Raw genomic sequence first — 21,669 nt, forward strand, 5'->3', positions numbered from 1 at the left:
GGGGGGAAAAGTTTAAAGGGAACATTGGGGGGGCTTCTTCACACAGATAGTGGTGGGAGTATGGAATGAGCTGCCAGACGAGGTGGTAAATGCGGGTTCTTTTTTAACATTTAATAATAAATTGGACAGATACATGGATGGGAGGTGTATGGAGGGATATGGTCCGTGTGCAGGTCAGTGGGACTAGGCAGAAAATGGTTCGGCACAGCCAAGAAGGGCCAAAAGGCCTGTTTCTGTGCTGTAGTTTCTATGGTTCTATGGTTCTATAAATAATAATAAGAAATATATGTATAGATAAATTAAATAAGTAGTTCAAAAAGAGAAAAAGCAGTGAGCTAGTGTGCATGGGGTTATTGTCCCTCCAGAAATCTGATGGCCTTGAAATACGTAGCAAATTACAGCTTGGGGGCGGGGCGTGTAGCCAGAAGGCGGGGCTTTTTGCTTGATGGGAGTGACGTGAGCCAGGAGGCGGGTCTCGCTGCTCAGTGGACACACTGGCAAACAGGGGGCGGGCTAGACCTGTTGAGTGACAGCGTTTGCGCGGGAAAGTGTTGCAAAGTTCGGGGGTTCCAGCGGCGTCTCCGGATTCCGTCGCAAGCAGCATGGACCCTTTAGAAGTGGAGTTTCTGGCGGAGAAGCAGACTGTCACCATCATACCCAATTTTAGCCTGGATAAAATCTATTTAATTACCGTGAGTCTCCGCCTGCTTCTGTAGCTGGCCTGCTTCCTAATACAGTAATTCTTAAACTAAGTGTGTGCTGTAACACTGCAGACTGTCTCCAGTAACTGCTTGCCTTTGTAGATAAATTTGCAACACTTTAAGATGCCTAGGGTATTTATTCAAGAACTAAAAGGACCAATCTTTATTTTGCGTAAATTATCAGCAACAATTTCTCTAACACCCTCCCCCCACACACACACACACACCACCACCACCCAAAGAAGAGGGAGATTTTGCATATATGCTCATTGTTCAAGGGACATGGTAAATTGTTTAAATCCAAATTGTATTTAAATTAATTATTAATTCATCAAGTGTCTGTCAAATGTGTTTGAAAACTATCGGGACCTGGGGTCTTGGCCCGGAACGTCGACCTTTACGTAGATTAAGGCTGACCCGCTGAGTTCCTCCAGCATTTTTTTGTGTGTTGCTCTGGATTTCCAGCATCTGCAGATTCTCTTGTGTTTAAAATTTGGTTTATCTGTTTTTGTAACTAAATGTCGTGGTGTGTCGCGTTCATTAGCAAGCTCCATAGCGTTCAGTGATTTTTGTTTTTGCAACCTAAAGATGACTCGTGATGTACCTTTGATTTTGTAAGGTGTTTTAACTGTAACTGTCCTGACGAAGGGTCTCGGCCTGAAACGTCGACTGTACCTCTTCCTAGAGATGCTGCCTGGCCTGCTGCGTTCACCAGCAACTTTGATGTGTGTTGCTTGAATTTCCAGCATCTGCAGAATTCCTGTTGTTTGTAACTGTGCTAGTCTTGTTTTGTATGTCAGACTTGAATTAAACTTGGCTACTTCTGGGTTTGTAATCAATTTGCTGATTGTAATAGTTCCCTGATAACACCTCGACTCCTGATTAAAGATATATTTTTAAATTTTTTTCACCAGGGAATGAGGCCATTGATTTCATTAAGTCTGTGCTCTCCGACCAGCCCCTTCAACCCACTGCCTGTAATATCCTCTCTTCCATAAGGCTATCAAATCACATCAGAATTCTCCTAATGCTAACTCACACTAACTCATTAAACAGATTAATTATTGTAACATGCTTCAAGGTCCAGCTAATACCATCCATAGATCATTTCATCACATCACTACATTGAGGTAGCACAAAAGTAATAACAGAATGCAGAATAAAGTGTTATAGTTACAGAGAGAGTGCAGTCAGCCCTTACCGCCAATTCCCTTCTTCATCCTTTCCAGTACTGCTAAAGGATCTCAGCCTGAAGGGTCGATTGCACTCTTTTCCGTAGCTGCGGCCTGGCCTGCTAAGTTCCTCCAGCATTTTGTGGGTGTTTCTCGGGTTTCCGGCATCTGCAGATTTTCCAGTGTATGTGTTTTTTTTATACAGCTGTAATGTCTAAAACTTTGGTTAGACCACATTTGGAGCAGTATATGCAGTTCTGTTGCGTTTCTATAGAACGTTGCCTGGATTTGAAGTTATCAGCGAGGTGAGGATGTTTCCTGAAGTGGAGGAGTCTAGGACCAGAGGGCACAGCTGCAGAATACAAGGACTCTGCTTTGGAACAGAGGCGAGGTATCACGGTGAGCTCTCGCAGGACTGGACCCAAGTGCAAAGGAAGGCGGACTGTGTCACGGTGGGCACCAGAAACGACTCAGCCAAAGTACAGCAGACAACAGCCTCGGTCACAGTAGGCGCTGACAATAACTCGGCCCAGGAGTAGTGGACAGCAGCCTCTTCATGAAGAGATGCAAACAAGAGGTTCTATATGGGAGTACCAACAAGCATCAGAGGCACAACCAAGCAACACCACAAAGCAAATCTCCACAAGCACACAGGACTCTGCTTACAGAGTATAACGAGTGTTATTTTAAATAATCATAGAATGTGGGAAACATCCAAACACTCACAATTAACTTGACAAGATTAAACCAAGAACACCTGGACATAATGGCTCTAACATTGAGTAAATACAGGTACAGTACTTGAGAAACCCAGAGGCCCAAAATTCTATGGCAAGCCACAGAGGCCTACAGGGCTCATGATGTGAGGAATTTCTTTAGCCAGAGGGTGGTGAATCTGGGGAATTCATTGCCATAGATGGAAGTGGAGGGCAAGTCATTGGGTGTATTTAAGGCGAAGGTTGATAGGTTCTTGATTAGTAAGGATGTTGAAGGATACGGGGGAGAGGGCAGGAGAGTGGGGTTGAGAGGGATAATAAATCAGCCATGATGGAATGGTGAAGCAGTCTTGATGGGCTGAATGGCTGAATTGTGCACTTATGTTTTGTAGCTTAACAGGAGAGATTGGACAAACATGGATTGTCTTTTCTAGAGCATTGGAGACTGAGGGTTGAGCTGACCGAAGTGGTTAAAGTTATGAGTAGCATCGATTAGATAGCCTTTTAGAGTTACTTTCCTAGAGTGGAAATGTCAAATACTAGGGGGTAGAAATTTCAGGTGTTGGGGGCGGGGGGGAGTAGTTTAAAGGAGATTTATCTAGTTTCTTTTTAAACAAAGGGAGTGGAGGGTGCCTGGGAAAACCCTGCTAGAAAAAATGATAGCCGATACAATAGCAATGCTTAAGAGGCATTTATATATACACGAACAGGCAAAGAATGGACAAATACAGGGCAGGTGCGGCCGATGTGCAGTTTGAATTGGCACTGTAGTCAGTCCAGACATTGTGGGCTGAAGGTCTGTTCCTGTGCTGTGGTGTTCGGTGTTCTCATCATTTTGTCAATGCAATTGTAGAATGATTGGCTTTAAGACTGCATCATCGTCTGACGAGGGGGAACGCTGCCCAGGATCAAAATGAGCTGCCGAAAGTTGTAAACTCAGTCAGCTCCATCATAGCCTCCCCAGCATCCCGGACATCTTCAAGGAGCGTTGTCTCAAAAAGGCAGCATCCATCATTAAGGACCTCCATCACCCAGGACACGCCATCTTCTCATTTCTGCCATCAAGGATACAGGAGCCTGAAGGCGCACACTCAGTGATCCAGGAACGGCTTCTTTCTCTCTGCCATCAGATTTCTGAATGGGCAGTGAACCCACGAACACTCCCTCACTACTTTTTCTTTTCCCTTTTTGCACTACGTATTTAATTTAACTTTTTAAGATGTAGATACACAATTTAATATATCATTTACTTTAAATTGATTATATGTATTGAAAAGCACTGCTGCAGCATAACAAACTTCACAATATATGCTGGTGATATCGAACCTGATTCTGATTCTAACACATACAAAATGCTGGAGGAACTCGGCAGGCCAGGCAGCATCTATGGAAAAGAGTACAGTCCGCGTTTTGGCCTGAAATGTCGACTGTTTATTCTTTTCCACGGATGCTGCCTGGCCTGCTGAGTTCCTCCAGCATTTTGTGCGTGTTGCTCGGATTTCCAGCATCTGCAGGTTTTCTCTTGTTTGTGACTCTAACGTGGTTTTGCATTCAACTGCATGAATAATTAAACTATTTTCCGGAGAATGAAGTGCATCAGCCAATTGTATTGAAAGAGTTCACTCATTTAGTGGGGGTGGGGGGCGGGGGAAGTGACAGGTTTATCTACTTTTGATGGTATTTAGTTTTGTGTTTAAACTTAGGAAGCATTAAAATTATTGACCTGTTGTGATTTTGATGTTCTTATCCAGGGGGATTTGGGACCTTTCAATCCAGGGCTTCCTGTTGATGTGCCAGTGTGGCTTGCTATTAATCTAAAACAGAGACAAAAATGCAGAATCATACCACCAGACTGGATGGATGTAGGTGAGTTATTTTCATGGACTGGGCTTTAGAGAGGACTTTTTTTTTAACAATATGTAGTTAAAATGCTGTTTATAGCTATAGACACTTCCACTGGAACAAAGGATGGATACTCGGTGTTAGCGATCTTCACTCCCAATCTTCCCTAGAGAAGATGATCCACTACCACTGAGATCTGAATGTTGTGATTTTCCCCCCTACGTTGCTGCAGTATCTACACTCATTGGTTGTGAAAAGTGCTAAAAAAAAATGCAATACAACTCCTTCCCCTTTCGTTTCCAGTCCTGATGAAGGGTTTCTGTCCGTAACATCGGTTATTTTCTCTTTTCCATATATGCTGCCTGACCTGCTGAGTCCCTCTAGCATTTTGTGTGCGTTGCTGTATCGTGCACGGTCTTTGCTTAATTTGATGGAAGGAGAACATGTTTACAGTCTTTATTCTCTTGTCATGCTTCCAGGTTTTAGAGTTGGAGCCCTTATTCGGACAGGGAGAGAATTGTATGCTTGCTGGTAGATCTGAGCAATAAAACTGTCGAGTGAAAGTTGTTCATTAATTGTCTTGCCTTAATGATGGTGCTGAGTGGGTTTGGGGTGTACTTTCATGTTCCCTTGCGTGCCATCATGTTGTGCAATCCAGTGGTAATTGTTACAAGTCCTCCATTCCTGAGTAAGGAAGCAAGTGCATTTGTAAACTGTTTTCACATTATTTGGGTGCCATGGTAATGTAGTGTTAGCGTGATGCTACTGCAGCTCAGAGCTTTGGAGTTCAGAGTTCATTTCTGGCGCTATCTGTACTCAGTTTACTAATATGGCATGGGTTTTCTCCCACAGTCCGATAGGTTAATTGGTCATTGTAAATTGTACTGTGATTGGTTGGCTGGCATCCGTCTGTCTCGAAGGACAATGGGTGATGTTGATCATCATCACAAGCCTGGACAGAAGGTCTGGAGATTCTTAGATGCCCAGTCGTCAAGATCCCCATTTCGTCCTCACCAGTGTGGTCCAAAGGAAAGCTTATGAAGCAATACGTTTGGCACTAACTTGGCTGCAGGAGCTGCTGGGAGGATGTTCAATGACGTCCAGCCACCTTAGGGGCTCCACTCCGGATTTGCTGTCTGGGTTTACTTCCACAGCTTGTGTCCCCCCAAGGCTGCCCACAAGGCAGTGGGGCTGTTTACCTGTAGCTGGGGATGTGTGGTTCACGAGAACCAGGCTGTGTCCACACAGTGGTAGGCCTGTGTGGTACACGTACAGGGGCCAGACCTCCTCTCCGTCCTCTGTACTGTGATCAGGCTAGGGTTAAATGGGTGGCACAACTCGAAGGGCCAGAAGGGCCTACTCCGCACAAAATCTATAAATAAAATAATAAAATAAATGAAAATTACGTTTGAAGTACTGCTTAAAAGTGATGTAACAGTGAATATTAGAAAAATCTCTCAAATAATTATGTGCTTTAACACTGGAGAGATAATTATTGACTGGCAGACACTTTTACTTTCAGTGTTGTGCTTTGGGAGCTTTCATACCCTCTGTGAAGATGCAGATGAGAATTTTGGATTAAAATTTCATTTTGAAGACGCCAGCACTCCCTCAGAGCTGCACAGTCTTAAACTAGAAACAACCTTGCACTAAGTTGCCGCACAAGTTGATAGGGTTGTTAAGAAAACCTACGGTGTGTTGGCCTTCAATAGTTAGGAGACTGAGTTCAAAAGCCGCGAGGTAATGTTGCAGCTCGATAAAACCCTGGTTAGACCACACTTGAATGTTGTGTTCGGTTCTGATCACCTCATTATGGAAAGGATTTGGAAACTTTGGAGAAGGTGCGGAGGAGATTTCCCAGGACACTGCTTGGACTAGAGGGCATGTCTAATGAAGATAGGTTAAGTAAACTAGGGCTTTTCTCTTTAAAGTGAAGGAGGATGAGAAGAGACTTGATAGAGGTGTACAAGATGATAAGGGGCATGGATAAAGTGGATAGTCAGAAACTTTTTCACCAGGCGGAAATGGGGACTTAGTTTTAAGATGATTGGAGGAAAGTATAAATGGGATGTCAGAGGAAATTTGTGGTGCATGGAATGCCCTCGCTAGGGCTTGTGATAGTGTCAGATACTTTAGGGACATTCAAGAAATTCTTAGATAGGCACTTGAATGATAGAAAAATGGAGGGCTGTGTAGGTTAGATTCTTCTTTGACTAGGTTAAAAGGTTGGCACATCATTATGGGCCAAAGGGCCTGTACCATGCTATAATATGGTACAGGTCCACAATCCCTTACCCAAAATCCTTGGGGCTAGTTGCATTTTGGAATTCAGAGTTTTTCGGATTTCAGATCCCCCCCCCCCCCCAATACCAGAAAACACATATGCTCAAGTCCCTTATTTAACCTGTCTCAGTTCGGTGGACTTTAGGACCCGGCGGTGCACCAAAGCTACGCACGTCCTCCCATATACTTTAAGTCATCTCTAGATTACTTGTAATACATAATACAATGTAAATGCTATGTAAGTAGTTATACTGTATTGTTTAGGGAATAACGTCAAGAAAAAATTTTATTTCCAACAAAAACATTCAATAAAACATAAAAATTACAGCTTCAAATGAACTGAATCAAACACATGGTAAATGACTTATTGGAATAAATGTAGAACGTCACTGTCACTATAAAACTTCAGTAACTTGTCTTTCTGTTTCTTTAAATCATATACAGTGGTAGTTCTGACACTATTTTCTTCAGTAGGACTCCGCACAGACACACCATAATCAGGCTTCTGCAATAACTCCACTTTCTGCGTTATTGATAATGATAGATGCTTCCTTCTCTTTTTCTCATTGTTACCTATAGGGGTATCTGTGGCTCTTTTTGACATTTTCACAGTGAAATTAAACACAAAGTCAACAGTGAACACAAAATATCAGCGAACAGCAAATGCACGTGTAACCAGTAGGTGCGCTGAGCCACAACTGACGTCTGGCGGCCTCTGCTAGTGCTGTCACTTCACACCTGAGTGACGTCAGCTGTTAGTGAAAAAAACTTCGGTTTTTGGATATCAGAATTTCAGATAAAGGAATGTGCACCTCTATACATTCCTTTATATATACCTTGAGCAAAGGATCTCCCCCAATCTGTTGTTGAGTACATTAGTAACACCAGTGCCCTGACTAAATCACCTTTACCGCTCTACATATCTAATGTGTCCGCTGAAGGCAAGAAAATGTATTTATACAGTTTTATTTCAGACTCAAAAGCATCTTTATAGGCAAATGAAGTAGTTCTGAAGTCTCCATTCAAGCCGAGTCAAATTTCTTGTCCTATGCACAAGTAACTGAACACAGAGGCAATGATAAATGTGCTCAGAGCAGCTTTGCAGACACAACATCCAGGAGCAAAACTATAACTTATGTTTAAATTTACAAGATTTTTCAAAGAAAGGACAAAAATAGGACTAAACAATAAACCATTGCAGTGCTTTATAATACAGACAGCTATTCATACTTCCACCAAGCAGCGATGTGGTGGTGACCAGATATTTGTGACGATGTTGCTGGAGCAACAAATATTATCCTGCCCAAGACACGAAGGTGACTCCGCTGTTCTTCGTAGGACCTGGTGTAGCCCCCCAGGAGCGGATTGCTGCCCCCGTTTACTGTCTATTCTGAAAGAGGTTGCCCTTCCACAGTCCGGCACTGCAGTGTGGGACCAGGTTTTTATGCTGAAAGTGAGAGGGGTTCAGTTCAAAAGAGATGCGCGGAGCAAGTTTTTTTAAATGCATAGAATGTTGGGTGCCTGGAATGTGCTGCCGGGGTAGTGCGGGCAAGTACAAAGAGGCATTTAAGAGGTTGTTAAGAGACATGTGGATGTGCAGAATAACAAACAAAATGCTGGAGGCAGATTCCATAAGTAGATCAAAAGTTTATTTTAATATCAGAGAATATACACAGTATTCAACCAGAAATTCTTGCCTCTTCAGAGTATTGCGTTTACTTTTTGAGCCAAGGCTCCTGATCAGAAGGATCCTGGTGAAGGGTCACGGCCTGAAATGTCAACCCTGCTGACGTCCTCCAGCATTTTGTGTGTTACTGTGGATTTCCAGCATCTCCAGAATCTCTCGTGTTTATGAAGATGCAGAGAATGGAGGAATAAAACTTTCTGTAAGAAGAAAGGATTGGTTTACTTAGGCGTTTAATTACTAGTTTAATTAATTCAGCACAACATCGTGGGCCAAAGGGCCTGTTCCTGTGCTGTACTGTTGTGTGTTCTAATACTAAGAGCTCACGGTGAAGGAGCCCTTCGGAGGCAGCGATAGAATTCATCCTGCAGTTTGAGAGGGAGAAGCTAAAGTCAGATGTATCAATGTTTCAGTGGAGAGAAGGGAGTTACAGAGACATGAAAGAGGAGCTGGCTAAAGATGATTGGAAGGGGTACTAGCAGGGAATTTGGCAGAACAGTAATGGTTGGAGTTTCTGGGAGCAATTCGGAAGGCGTAGGAAAGATACATCCCAAAGATGAAGTATTCTAAAGGGAGGGTGAGACACTCTTGGGTGATAAGGGAAGTCAAAGACAGCTTAAAAGCAAAAGAGAGGTCACATAATATTGCAAAAACTAGTGGAAAGTTTTGTTTTTAAAAGCTTCCAAATCATCTAACAGAAGGCTATTCAAAAGCCATAAGGAGAGAAAAGGTTAAATGTGAAGGTAAGCTAGCCAGTAATATAAAAGATGACACTGGAGAGGTAGTAACGGGGACAAAGAAATGGCAGACTAATATAGTAAGTATTTTGCGTCAGTCTTCATCGTGGAAGACAGCAGTAGTGTACCAAAAATTTGAGTGTGTCGGGGACAGAAATGAAGCAGTTCCCGGGTTACAAACAAGATCCGTTCCTAAGTCTGTCTTTAAGTCGAATTTGTAGGTAAGTCGGAACAGGTACATACGGTTGTTACTTAGCATCAGTTAGTCAAATGTTTGTCTTAGTATATTTTACCTTTCTATGCAGAGCTTTTCTTTTGCTCGTCATAAATGGCCTTGTAGCAGCTGAGGCCCTCGGTAACTGTACGGTAAACTTTGGTGAACCTCTCTGTATTAGGATCTTGCTTCTCTAAACTTTGCCATCCCTGCTTCAATGAGACGAAAGGCTTCAGCTAACTCTTTCATCAAAAACTTTTTCGGTTCTGGAGTTTTTAGGTCCCAGTCTTCCTCAAATGCTATCATCACTTTATAATTTAAAATTGTTCCGATCCTTGACCGACTGTAGCCTAACGCTTTTCCAATGACTGATGGCGTTTCACCTCTTTCCGATCACTTTCTTATTTCCACTTTATTCAATCGTGATCGTTTTCCTTTTCTTTGATGCATCACCAGCACCTGCATCGGATTTACGCTTTGGAGGCATGGTTACAAGGGTAAATAAGAGGAAAAATTTAAGCCAAATACAAAGTTACACACTCAACACAGTGTTAACAGCAACGTGATCCGACTTAAAATGGCGGACGGCGTTCTCCTTCCTCGAGCCGACGAACTGCTGAAGCCGCGCAATGTTTTCATGAGCGTCACAAAGTAGTGCGTGCGTTCGTTATTACGAACCATTGTATTTAAACTCAAATTTTCAATATAATAGGCTTTATGGTAGTCCGTTCATAAGTACAAGTTGTCTGTAAGTTGGATGTTCGTAACCTGGGGCTGCCTGTACTGAGGAGAAGGTGCTTGGGAAACGGAAAGGTCTGAAGGTAGATAAGTTACCTGGATCAGATGGACTACACAGGATTCTGAAAGAGGTAGCTGAAGAGATTGTGGAGCATCAGGCATCAATAATGATCTTTCAAGAATCACTAGGTTCTGGAGTGGTTCTGAAGGACTAGAAAATTGCAAATGCCACTCCACTCTGAGAAGAGATAGAGGCAGAATGAAGGAAATTATGGGCCAGTTAGCCTGACTTCAGTGGTTGGGAAGATGTTGGAGTCTGTTACTAAGGATGAGATTTTGGGGTACTTGAAGGCACATGATAAAATAGGCCAAAGTCAGTATGACTTCCTTAAGGATAAATCTCGCCTGACAAATCTGTTAATTCTCTGAGCAAGCCACAAGCAGGATAGACAAAGGGGAGTGGGTGGATATTGTTTACTTGGATTTCCAGAAGGTATTTGACCAGGTGCCTCTCATGATTAACAAGATAAGGGCCCATGGTATTACAGGAAAGATACTAGCATTGGATAGAGGATTGGATTACTGACAGGAGGCAAAGGGGGCCTCTTCTGGTTAGCTACCGGTGATTGGGGTGTTCTGCAGGGGTCAGTGTTGGGACCACTTCCTTTCACCTTGTATGTCAATGATTTGGATGATGGAATTGATGGTTCTGCAGCCAAGTTTGCTGACAATACAAAGGTAGGTGGACGGGCAATTAGTGTTGAGGAATCGGAGTGTACAGAAGGACTTAGATTGGGAGAATGGGCAAACAACTGGCACTTGGAATATTGAGTAGGGAAGTGTGTGGTCATGCACTTTGGAAGGAGTAAAGGTGTAGACTGTTTACTGAGCAAGAAGAAAATTCAGAAATTAGAAGCGCAAAGGTACTTGGGAGTCCTTGTGTAGGATTCCCTAAAGGTTAACTTGCAGATTGAGTTGGTGGAAACGCAATGTTAGCATTCATTTCGAGAGGACTAGAGTATAAAAGCAAGGATAGAATGCTGAGGCTTTATGCGACGTTGGTCAGACCATACTTTGAGTATTGAGAGCAGTTTTGGGCCCTTTTCTATGAAAAGATGTGCTGACATTGGAGAAAGTCTGGAGGAGGGTCATGAGAATGATCCTGGGAAAGAAAGGGTTAATGTATGAGGAGCATTTGATGGCTCTGGGCTTGTAGTTGATTGAATTTAGAAGAAGGGGGGAGGGGGAATCTCATTGAAACCTTTTGAATATTGAAAGACCGAGAGTAGACGTGGGAGGATGTTTCCTACAGTGGGTCAGTCTTTTGAGGGCACAGCCTCAGAATACAGGGGGCATTCATTTAGAACAGAGATGAGGAGAAATTTCTTTAGCCAGAGGGTGGTGAATCTGTGGAATTCATTGCCCAGGATTGCTGTGGAGCTCAGATCAATGGATATATTTAATGCAGAGGTTGATAGGTTCTTGATTTGTCAGGCGGGAGAGTGGGGTTGAGAAGAATAATAAATCATGATGGAATGACAGAGCAGACTTGATGGGCTGAATGGCCTAATTCTGCTCCTATCAGTTATTCTGGAACAACCTCCTGAGACAAGAATGGTGTTAACTGAGGGTTCTGTGATCTTGTTTTCACCTGGAATACAGCATGTAAATTTGAATTGGGTTTGACTGGACCACTGATCATACCGTTAAGCAAACTTTCTGCTTTCCTTCAGAAAAACTCGAGCAAATCAGGGAACAGGAGCGTAAAGAAGAAACTTTCACCCCAATGCCTAGCCCACATTACATGGAACTGACAAAGTTGCTGTTGAATCAGTAAGTAACATACTCAATCTGCCACAGTAAGTGCAGCATGCACCTTTTTAGTTTGGCTTCAGTTTCTCTTCTGATATTGTTGCCTTCACACTAACATATGGCTCCTTGCATCTGCCACCACCCCCAATCTGTGGTGCTGGGTAACCTATCTCAAACAAGAGAAAATCTGCAGATGCTGGAAATCCAAGCCATGCACACATTTTGTGGGTGGTGCTGGGTGTCCTGTCTGAGTTAAGTACAAGCTTCACACTGAACTGGGGCTTTGAAGGATATTAAAAAAGAATATTGAATTTCCATTTTCTCAGACAACACACCATTCTGCTGTTCCGTGACAAGGCACCGTGGATCACCGTGGTAGAGAGGCTTAAGTTCCTGAGATCCCAAGAGCGATACTGTCTGGAGCTTAGCTCGTGGTAGGACAGTAAAACTACCTGGAGTTTAGCTCCTGGTAGGACTACCCGTGGCAGTAAAGTCAAGGTGAGGTTCCAGACAAACAGCGATCCAACCGAGATCTCATGGTGGAGCTGGCGGAAGATGGTGATACACATCAGAAGGGCATTGAAGTCGGAGGAAGTCCGACTGTGAAGAGTCACCAGTCACCCTGTATTCCATGACCTCGAACTGCGAAGGACTGTGTGGTGTCTCCTTTTGCATCAGCCTCACCATGTTAAACAAAGTTGCACACGGATGTTCTCCATTAAGGTTAGCTCCTTAGGAGAACATCGTAGTTGACTGGCGTGATCGCAGTACGACTGCAGTGTCATTCGAAACAGCTAATCCCTTGTCTTCATGCCATTCAGTATTCCACTGAGCATTCGAGATGTCTTTGGAAATTGACCCAAGATCTGGAGTTTAAGCTTATGACCTCTGACATTGTAAATTGCCCTATGTGATGATTCCTTTCTCGTGATGCAATTGAAATATTAAAAAAAAATTCAGATTGCTGCAAATCTGAAATCAAAATGCAAACGATCAGTGGGTCAGGAGGCATCTTTCAAAAGAGGAACAGTGAATGTTTCAAGTCTCAGATCCTCAAAGAACATTATATCACCCTCACCAGAAAGTGATGAAATTTACTGCCGATGGCGTTGTAACTGTCACCTTTTCCTTGGTTTGTTTTCTGATGAATGATACCATGTTTAAAGGGGATTGCAGCTGCCAAGAAGTCTGACTTCAATAATAGGTGTGAAGTTAAGTACAATTGCTTTGGGTTTGCACAAAACCCAGTCCTGTCAGCTTGTTTGGGGCAAATTCACACAGGACAAAGACTCAAACTTGTATCCCATGATTCTGAGCTGGTGGTGAGAGATAGATTTCACCCTAACCATTGATCAGACATGCCTTTTGTGTTCCCCTCCACCCCCACCCAATAACCTCTCAATAAAGTTGGGGGGGGGTGAGCAAAAGTAGAGGCACAGGAACTGAAGATGCTTAGTTCGGCAGGGCACTGCCTGAGATCCTGGGAAATGATCTGTGATTTCTTAACTTTCAGTACTGAAACCCACTGAACTTTTTTTCATATAGAAAATGAGTGTCTGTGCTACAGGCCTGTCGATGGTTCTTCCCTATTCTGTCTGATTGGTATTTACACAAAAAAAAACAAGGGATCCAGATCTGTGGATGTGTAGTTGTGCTGAAATCCCAAGAATTATCATTCACTTCTTCATCTTGTTTGCTTATTTATTTATCTTATTTAGAGATGCAGCACAGAACAGGCCCTTGCAGCCCAATGAGCTGTGCTGCCTAGCAACCCACTAGTTTAACCCTAAATGACCAATTAACCTATTAATGGGTACATCTTTGTGGGAGGAAACCCACACAGCTGCAGGGAGAACGTACGAACTCCTTGCAGACAGCGCCAGAATTGAACTCTGACCTTTGGCACCCCGAACTGTAATGGCGTCATGCTCACCGCTACGTTACCATAGCGCCTTGGCCTTGCTATCTGATTCCAAATGGTGGCAAAACATCTCCAGGCTAAGTTTGTTTTTCTTCTCCAGCGCCTCAGACAACATTCCCAAAGCCGACGAAATCAGGACCTTAATCAAGGATACTTGGGATACCCGGATTGCAAAGCTCCGGTTGTCTGCGGATAACTTTGTGAATCAGCAGGAGGCGCACGCTAAGGTAGGAGACTTAAATCTTAATCTTGCTGCCCACAGCTTGGAAATGTATTGATTGAATGGGGATAGGGAGGATGAAAGGGATTTTTAAAATATTCATGTTGAGTGGTAATTATGAATGAGAACACACCAGCTATATGGTGAATCAGTGGGGTTTTTCGAAAGGGAATTGGATGGGCATGAGATTAATTTGCAGCGGAAGTAGTTGGGGAATGGAATTGGAAGGGCTATTCTTGCAGAAGTAGGCATGGGTTTAATGGGCCGAATGCCCTCTCCTATGGGATAATATAAGGTCAGCATTTCTTTTGTTTGAAACACAATTGCCCTGTGGTGGTGCTGGTGACGGCAATCCTGGCAAACCGACTCCCTCAGTGCTGCTTAGACAAGGTGATGGTTATAGAATATGTTCATTCGTTCATTTTGTGCCGTGCTGTATGGTGTGGGCGATCGTAGTCTTTTCATGACCATGATTATTTTTGGCGAATTTTTCTACAGCATTGCCTTCTTGTGGGCAGTGTCTTTACACGCTAGTGACCCCAGCTATTAACAATAATCTTCAGAGAGTGTCTACGTGGTGTCAGTGGTCATGGACCTGTGATACGCACCAGCTGCCCATACAGCCCGCTCCCATGGCTTCTCGTGACCCTGATCCGGGGCTAAGCACTGCCTAAGGGTGACCTGTAGGCTAGCGGAGGGAAGGAGTGCCTTGCACCTCCTTTGGTAGAGACGTATCTCCACCCTGCCTTCCTAGGGTTATTGAATTACACACAAAATACCGGAGGAGCTCAGCAGGTCAGGCAGCATCTGTGGTGGAAAACAAACATTCAACAGTCTGGGCTGAGGCACTTCACCAGGATTCATTGTGATGTTATGTGTGTTTCACAAGCAAGCAAGGAACCACAGACGGAACATGGAAAGTAACACAGTAGAGGCCTTTCAGCCCATGATGTTGTACCAACCCTTTAATCTCATCTAAAATTAATCTAACCCTTCCCTCCGTGTGCCTATCTAAATGCCCCTAATGTTTCTGCCTCTACCACCACCCCAGGCAGTGTGTTCTACAGACCTACCACTCTGTAAAAGAAACACCTACCTCTGACACTCTTCCCCCAGACACCTTAAAGTTATGCCCCATTGTAATAGCCATTTTCACCCTGGGAAAACGTCTCTGGCTGTCTACTCGATCTATGCCTCTTATCGTCTTGTACACCTTTATCAAGTTGTTTCTCATTCATCTCTAAGAAAAGCCTTAGCTCAGTCAGCTTATCCTCATAAGACATGCTGTCTAATTCAGGCATCAACCTGGTAAATCTCCGCTCTAAAGCTTCCATATTTTTCCTGTAATGAGACAACTAGAAACAAGCCAACGTGTAACAGTGAGATAAAGTCACGGTCTTGGTGCAGGGGAAGAATGTAGAGGAGCCTGATAGATATACCGGGAGTTTTGGTTATCAGTAGGTGAATGAGTACTTTGTGTGCTGCCAGATCTTGTTTTGGGTTGGCACAGTGAGCAGAACGTGAACCTGGTATGTGTGGACGCCTCGCTGAGCAGCCCTGGGGTTCTTTTCCCCCGGCTGGTGATCTTTAGCAGCTATTTGGTTGGCAGCCTGGAGGGGGAGCCGGTGAGTCGGGTTTGAGCAGTTTCTGCACCGAGGCCGTGTACGATTCAACAGTTTGTGGTGCTGTTGCCGGCACCAGACGCCTATCACATGATCCAGTCTGTTGCCATGCAGACAGTTTAGGCAGATGTGTGGAATGGCCCTGAGAAGATGCTGAGGAGAGTGAAGTGGGAGCCTGAGGGAGACTTGAGGATAAAGTGACAGGGACGCAAACAGGGGTCAGTTTTGGTTGAGGGAAAAGGAGCATAGAACACTGATTACTGACCCTCATGCTACATGGGTATATAAGGTCCTGAGTTTAGTTGTAACCCTTTCCTTTCCCATTGTTTGAATAGCTTGTCAGAACTCTCTTGCATCTTCAATACCCTGAAGCACTGCAGGACAATTGGTCACAAAATGTATTCAGCAGATGGTGGAATTCTTGAGCAACACAGACAGACAGAATCCTGGAGGAACTCGGTAGGTCAGGCAGCGGCTATGGAGGGAAATGATGCTGCCTGACCCAAGTTCCTCCAGCATTTTGTTGCCTGTGACCAGTGTCCCAGCAGATGAGCGGAGGGGACAATTCCTCAAAGTTGCTGCGCAAGTTGATAGGATGGTTATGAACTGAGTTCAAGAGCCACGAGGTAATGTTGCAGCTCTTGTTAAAACACACTGGGAGCATTGTGTTCCATTCTGGTCACCTCATCTATAGGAAGGATGTGGAAGCTTTAGAGGGGGTGCACTGTTCTGCCTGGATCAGAAGCAGCGTCTCAGGAGAAAAGGTTGAGCAAGCTAGGGCTTTCCTTTCCGGAGTGAAGGAGGCAACTCGATAGAGGTGTACAATATGGTAGAGTGGACAGCCAGAGTCGTCTTCCCAGGGCAGCAATGGCTGTTATGAGAGGACATACTTTTAAGGTAATTGGAGGAAAGTGTAGAGGGGTTATCAGAGGTAAGTTTCTTACATGGTTCATGAAACACTCTCCCAGGGTGGTGGTTGAGGCAAATACATTAGGGGCATTTAAGAGACTCTTAAATGGATGAAAGAAAAATGAAGGGCTGTAGGGTAGAGAAGGGTTAAATTGATTTTGGAGTAGGCTAACAGGGCAGCACAACATTGTGGGTCGATTTTACTGTGCTGAAACGTTCTGTAAACCTGGCAGAAGATACAGCAACGTAATACGGATTTTTACTGACCCGTGGTGATCAAGGGACTTGAAAGCAGCCAAGGGGACTGGCCTTCGCCAGATAACCAGGTGCAGCAGTTGGTGTCTGAGCCCAAAGTAGAAAGCCGCCATTTCTCACTTCCCCTTCCACTCTGCACGCCATTCCAGTCTGGAGCTGTATTGAGGTTCCTTCTTGTTTAGAGTTAAAATCCCAGACTTCCTGATTTAACAGCACTGTGTCCGCCGCTAGAATTCTGGATAAGAACACAGCTTCCCATCTGTCTGTAAAGGGCAGTGGGTGATGGGGGAACAGAAATCAGTCAAATCCACGAGATCACAGTGTTGGCATCACCTTTTGTCCCAAATTTTCATGTATTATTTCCCCACTCTTCTTGCTCCTTTAAACTCTGGTCTGGAATGATGGAACTTCCTTATCCAGTCGCCGTGAGGTTGAGGTGAGGGATTATCCAAGAGCCTCGCATGGGTTTCCCTCTTTCCCTTGGCTTACACACTTGACTTTGTGCTCGGAGCACTGTCTGTGATGTTGTATGCTTGGAACCCTGGTCTGACAGCTGTCCTTGAGATGTGCAGTTCTCAAACTACAAGATATCACTGAGAGATGACCTTTAGCTGACACCTTGCCTTCTCCTGTTGGACACAGGAGTGGGCAGATGATGTTTCAGGACACAACTGGAGAAGCACGGCGTCCTGTGGAAATATAGAATCTCCATTTTCTCCTGAAGCTGCTGTTAAATGATTCTGGGCACCTGTGCGTGAGATAGCTGTGTGAATCGCTCAGTAAAATGTAGGCACAGCTGGCTTTTTATGTTTTGTAATTGTTTGTTGAGAACGTTTTTAATCAATGTTCACATCCTCTCTCTTTGCTTCCCTCCCCTGCCTCTAGCTGGACAATCTCACTCTAATGGAGATTAACACAATTGGGACTTTCCTCACAGAATCACTGAACCAGATGCACAGACTCTGTACCAACCTGCAGCCCGGGGAGAGGGCTCAGTCACAAGAATATTAAAGTGCCTTCATTTTGTGAGGTGCTTTACCACGAAGGTTTTAAGAGTGGGGAAGTGGGCAGAGAAAGCACATTAGGCAGTTGCTTCTGTTTAAAGAAATGCACCAAATGGGCTGCTCGCCACAAGGTGATCTCACTCCTTCTGTATGAATCCTTTGTTACTTACTCTTCCCTTAAGTATTATTTGCCTCAATTGCTCCTGGAGTATGTAAAGAATTCCTAAATTCCCTGTTGGATTTATCATTGTGTTGACCTTTAGGTAGTTTAGTTCTTCCCTTCTTGTTTATACTTTTCCTATCACCCCGATGATCTCCACTGTTTCTTCTCAGTAGTATCTTGCCTGTGAAGATCTTTAGGTTAATTATTCAGATGTCCGTCTGCAGAGGGCCAGCCTGTTGCTTAGGAATAGGAAATAAGAGCTCTTTCGGTAAACCACCTTTCCAGGAGTGGTATGGCCAAGTTTCTCGTACATGCTGCTAGTGGTGTGACCCAGGCTGTTACAAAGGACCCTCTGATCTTGAACTGCTTGCAGATAGGGGCCGCTTCTCTCCATTTACCTCATCTAAATCCTTCATGATCGGCAAGGGTTTCAAAGATTATGGGGAGAAGGCAGGAGAAAGGGGTTGAGGGGGATAATAAATCAGCCATGATTGAATGGTAGAGCAGACTGGATGGGCCAAGTGGCCTAATTCTGCTTCTATATCTTATGATTTCTTTCCATATCTACTGAATCTCCTCTCGACCAAGAGGATTCACTGCGACTTTTCCATTCATTTCTTTGTGAGCTGCATTTCCTCTTTGCCAGAACCACTGCAGTAAGTCATGGCTTAACCTGGCATACAACGTCTACCTCCTGCTTTCACCAGAACTGACAGCAATACTCTGGTAGTGACTGAGCCAGTGTCCTGTACATCCTCTTGCAATCTACACCTTCATCACTGAAGCACGTATTAGAACCATTCTCTCAACACGTCCTGCCATCTTTCTACCAAGATGCACTCAGGGCCTCGTCTTCATGTTTGTCACGGTTTGGTGACTCCTCCTCATCGTCCTGCCACTGGCTTGGAACGGACTCAAAGGTACAGGGATGGAGCAGAGTTTCAGCTCATGGACCTGCTGCCCTATAGCTCCCAGTGTAGGATTAGAGTAAATGGGTGCTCGATGGTCAGCATCAACTCGATGGGCTGAAGGGCCTGATGCTGTGCTGTGTGACAGGATCTGTGTTGTCAAGTTTGGGTGGTGAAGAAAGAAAACTGGAAGCTTAACCTGGGGTTAGGACCATAACTTGCAAACCCAAAGGATGTGCCTTTTGGTTCCTGATAGTCCAAAACAATTTCAATATCCATCAAATAGGGATAGTAAACTGATGTTGCTAGTAGACTCCATTGCCTGGTGGTGCCAGAGACAGGGTTCAGTCCCTACTCTTCCTTGGGTTTGCTGTCTATGTGGAGTTTGCTAAGGGAGGGGTGTTGTGAAGAGAATAATCCTATATTATCTTCATTTTCCTTTGATGTAAAGCACAGATTCCCATTTTTTTTCTGCCATGGACCCCATCCATTAACCGAGGGGTCTGTGGACTCCAGGATGGAAACCCCTGATGTAAAGGATGGTTGATGGTTGTCGCAGAATTGGTGGCCTGTTTCTGTACTGATGACTCTGACTCTAAAATTTGTGCATTACTGCCCTTACAGTCTTGCTATGTGTAAGTCTTACCATTTTTGTAATGAACCAGATCCAGAAGGGCAGTTATTATTAACCCTTCGATACCGGGACTCCCAGTCCAATGTTTATTCTTGTTGTGCTTCGTTGGTGATCCAATCTGATTTGTTCCCAATTCTGTGGAAATGCAGACCGTAATAGGTGTTAATGAGCCTACTTTTAAATGAATATATTCCTTCTATAATTCCGAGATGAGTCTGTTTACAAATGCACCTTTTTTCCTATTTCCAAAAAAGGCAGCTGTTCATTATGAGTGCTGATGGTGAGGAGGGATTCTGAATATAAAAACTGGACAGTCAGTGCAGTCAGTGTCCGTGGCGGAGTAAATCAATTTACGTGATCCTGGTTTCCTTATGCTGGAATGATGAAAGAGGGCTACAAAGAGTCACTCTTGCTGTGAAGTGGAAAGGCAAACCAGCAACGGTTTCCACTCCTACATTTTTAAAAAAATGTACATTGCGTTAGGGAATAAGCTTCCAAAATAATTCATTGGCTGTAAAGTGCTTTGAGACATTCTAAGGATATGAAAGACTCTGTATGTGAAATCTTCCTGTTTGCACTTCCCAGTGTTAAACATTAAACATGTTAATGGCTTTTAAATTCTCCTGATTTTTTTGTGTCTTACATAAAAATTTGATTAAGTCTTTTACACTTGTAATCCCATCCACTGGAACTTAATTTCCCAGTAAACTTCTGTCTAGTTCTGACTTTTGTTTTGGACAGAGGTTCGTTCTAATGAAATGGGGTGGGGGGGGGACTGATCCCTCTGTGTGAGATGCGCCCTGCAAAATGCTGAAAGCTGATGAATGGTTTATTAATGTCACATGTACCAAGCAACAGTGAAAAGCTTGTCTGGCCTATTGTTCATACAGATCAAATCATTACACAGTGCATTGGGCTACAATAAGGTGAAACAGTAGCAATGTAGAATGGAGTGTGAGGGCTGCTGAAAGATGCCATGCTTGTAAACTATAAAGTGCAAGAACATAGTGAGGTGGATCATGAGGCCAAGAATCCATCCTGTCATTCAAGAATCTGATAACAGTAGGGTAGAATCTGCCCTTGAGCCTGGGGTTATGTGCTTCCAGGCTTTTGTATGGGAGAGAGGAGAATAGAGAGTGAATAGGGTGGGTGAGGTCTTTCATTTTGCTGGCTGTTCACTGTGGTATTCCAATTAAACCTCTTTGGACAGGATGGACTAAGGCTAATTGATAATCTTCAGCCGTGTAAACAGGAATTGGGGGAAGGTGCGTGAGTATGACTGGAGAGTGGGCAAAAACAATTTGCAGTACCAGCGACAAGGGTTCAATTCCCACTGCTGCCTATAAGGAGTTTGTACATTCTCCCAGTGACCGTGTGGGTTTCCTTCGGCTGCTCCGGTTTCCTCCCACAGGCCAAAGACATGCCAGTTGGTAGGTTAATTGGTCATTATAAATTGTCCTGTGATTAGGCTAGGGTTAAAACGGGGGTTGTTGGATGGCACAGCTCAAAGGGCCTGTTCTGTGCTGTATCTCAATTTCTAAGATGTTTAAATACATGAGGTCAAATGGCCTGCTGTGGTGCCCAATCACCCCTAGTCCTTTGGATATTAATCTTCGTCGGAGGTTGTCCTGACTAGCTTGCAGCTCAAGGCATCTTCTTACCTAATGCTCAGCCACGTGGCCTCCGCTCCCCTACATGGTGAGCTCATTTGGTTTGACCTTTGCACAGCCAAGGGCCAACTGTATCAATGAGGTAGTTGGAACCGAGAATCAAACCTGGTTAGAGAGGATCAATAACACGAGATTCTGTGTGTTAGATCCAGAGTAACACACACAATGCTGGAGGAGCTCAGCAGGTCAGGCAGCATCTGCTGGGGGAGAGGAATAAACAGTCGACTTTTCAGGCTGAGATGCTCCATAGACACTGCCTGACTTGCTGAATTCCAACAGCATTTTGTGTGTGTTACTACAGAGAGAATCAATGATGATGAGTGGAAGAGGCTGTGTGCCCTGAACTTCATCTTTCTTGTTTACAAACCCCATTTCCAGAAAAGTTGGGATATTTTCCAAAATGCAATAAAAACAAAAATCTGTGATGTTAATTCACGTGAACCTTTATTTAACTGACAAAAGTA

General features: G+C 44.1%; 1 protein-coding gene across 1 annotated transcript; it reads left to right on the plus strand.

Moving 5' to 3' along the window:
• The first annotated feature begins 549 nt into the window (after nt 1–549).
• gins2 (GINS complex subunit 2) lies at nt 550–20,284 on the plus strand. Its single transcript, XM_063067502.1, has 5 exons — nt 550–692; nt 4,341–4,455; nt 11,821–11,920; nt 13,921–14,047; nt 17,712–20,284. The coding sequence occupies exons 1-5, from the start codon at nt 603–605 to the stop codon at nt 17,835–17,837; spliced, it is 558 nt and encodes a 185-aa protein (XP_062923572.1). The 5' UTR covers nt 550–602; the 3' UTR covers nt 17,838–20,284.
• Nucleotides 20,285–21,669: the final 1,385 nt, after the last annotated feature.

The sequence above is a fragment of the Mobula hypostoma genome, chromosome 14, assembly GCF_963921235.1.
Source record: "Mobula hypostoma chromosome 14, sMobHyp1.1, whole genome shotgun sequence".
Classification (NCBI taxonomy): Eukaryota; Metazoa; Chordata; class Chondrichthyes; order Myliobatiformes; family Myliobatidae; genus Mobula; species Mobula hypostoma.

Bases quoted from the DNA above. Each gene is read 5' to 3' on its own strand.
- gins2 (XM_063067502.1), top strand. From the start codon at position 603: ATGGACCCTTTAGAAGTGGAGTTTCTGGCGGAGAAGCAGACTGTCACC. The intron at 693-4,340 runs GTGAGTCTCCGC...GTTCTTATCCAG, and splicing joins ATAAAATCTATTTAATTACC to GGGGATTTGGGACCTTTCAA. The intron at 11,921-13,920 runs GTAAGTAACATA...TTTCTTCTCCAG, and splicing joins ACAAAGTTGCTGTTGAATCA to CGCCTCAGACAACATTCCCA.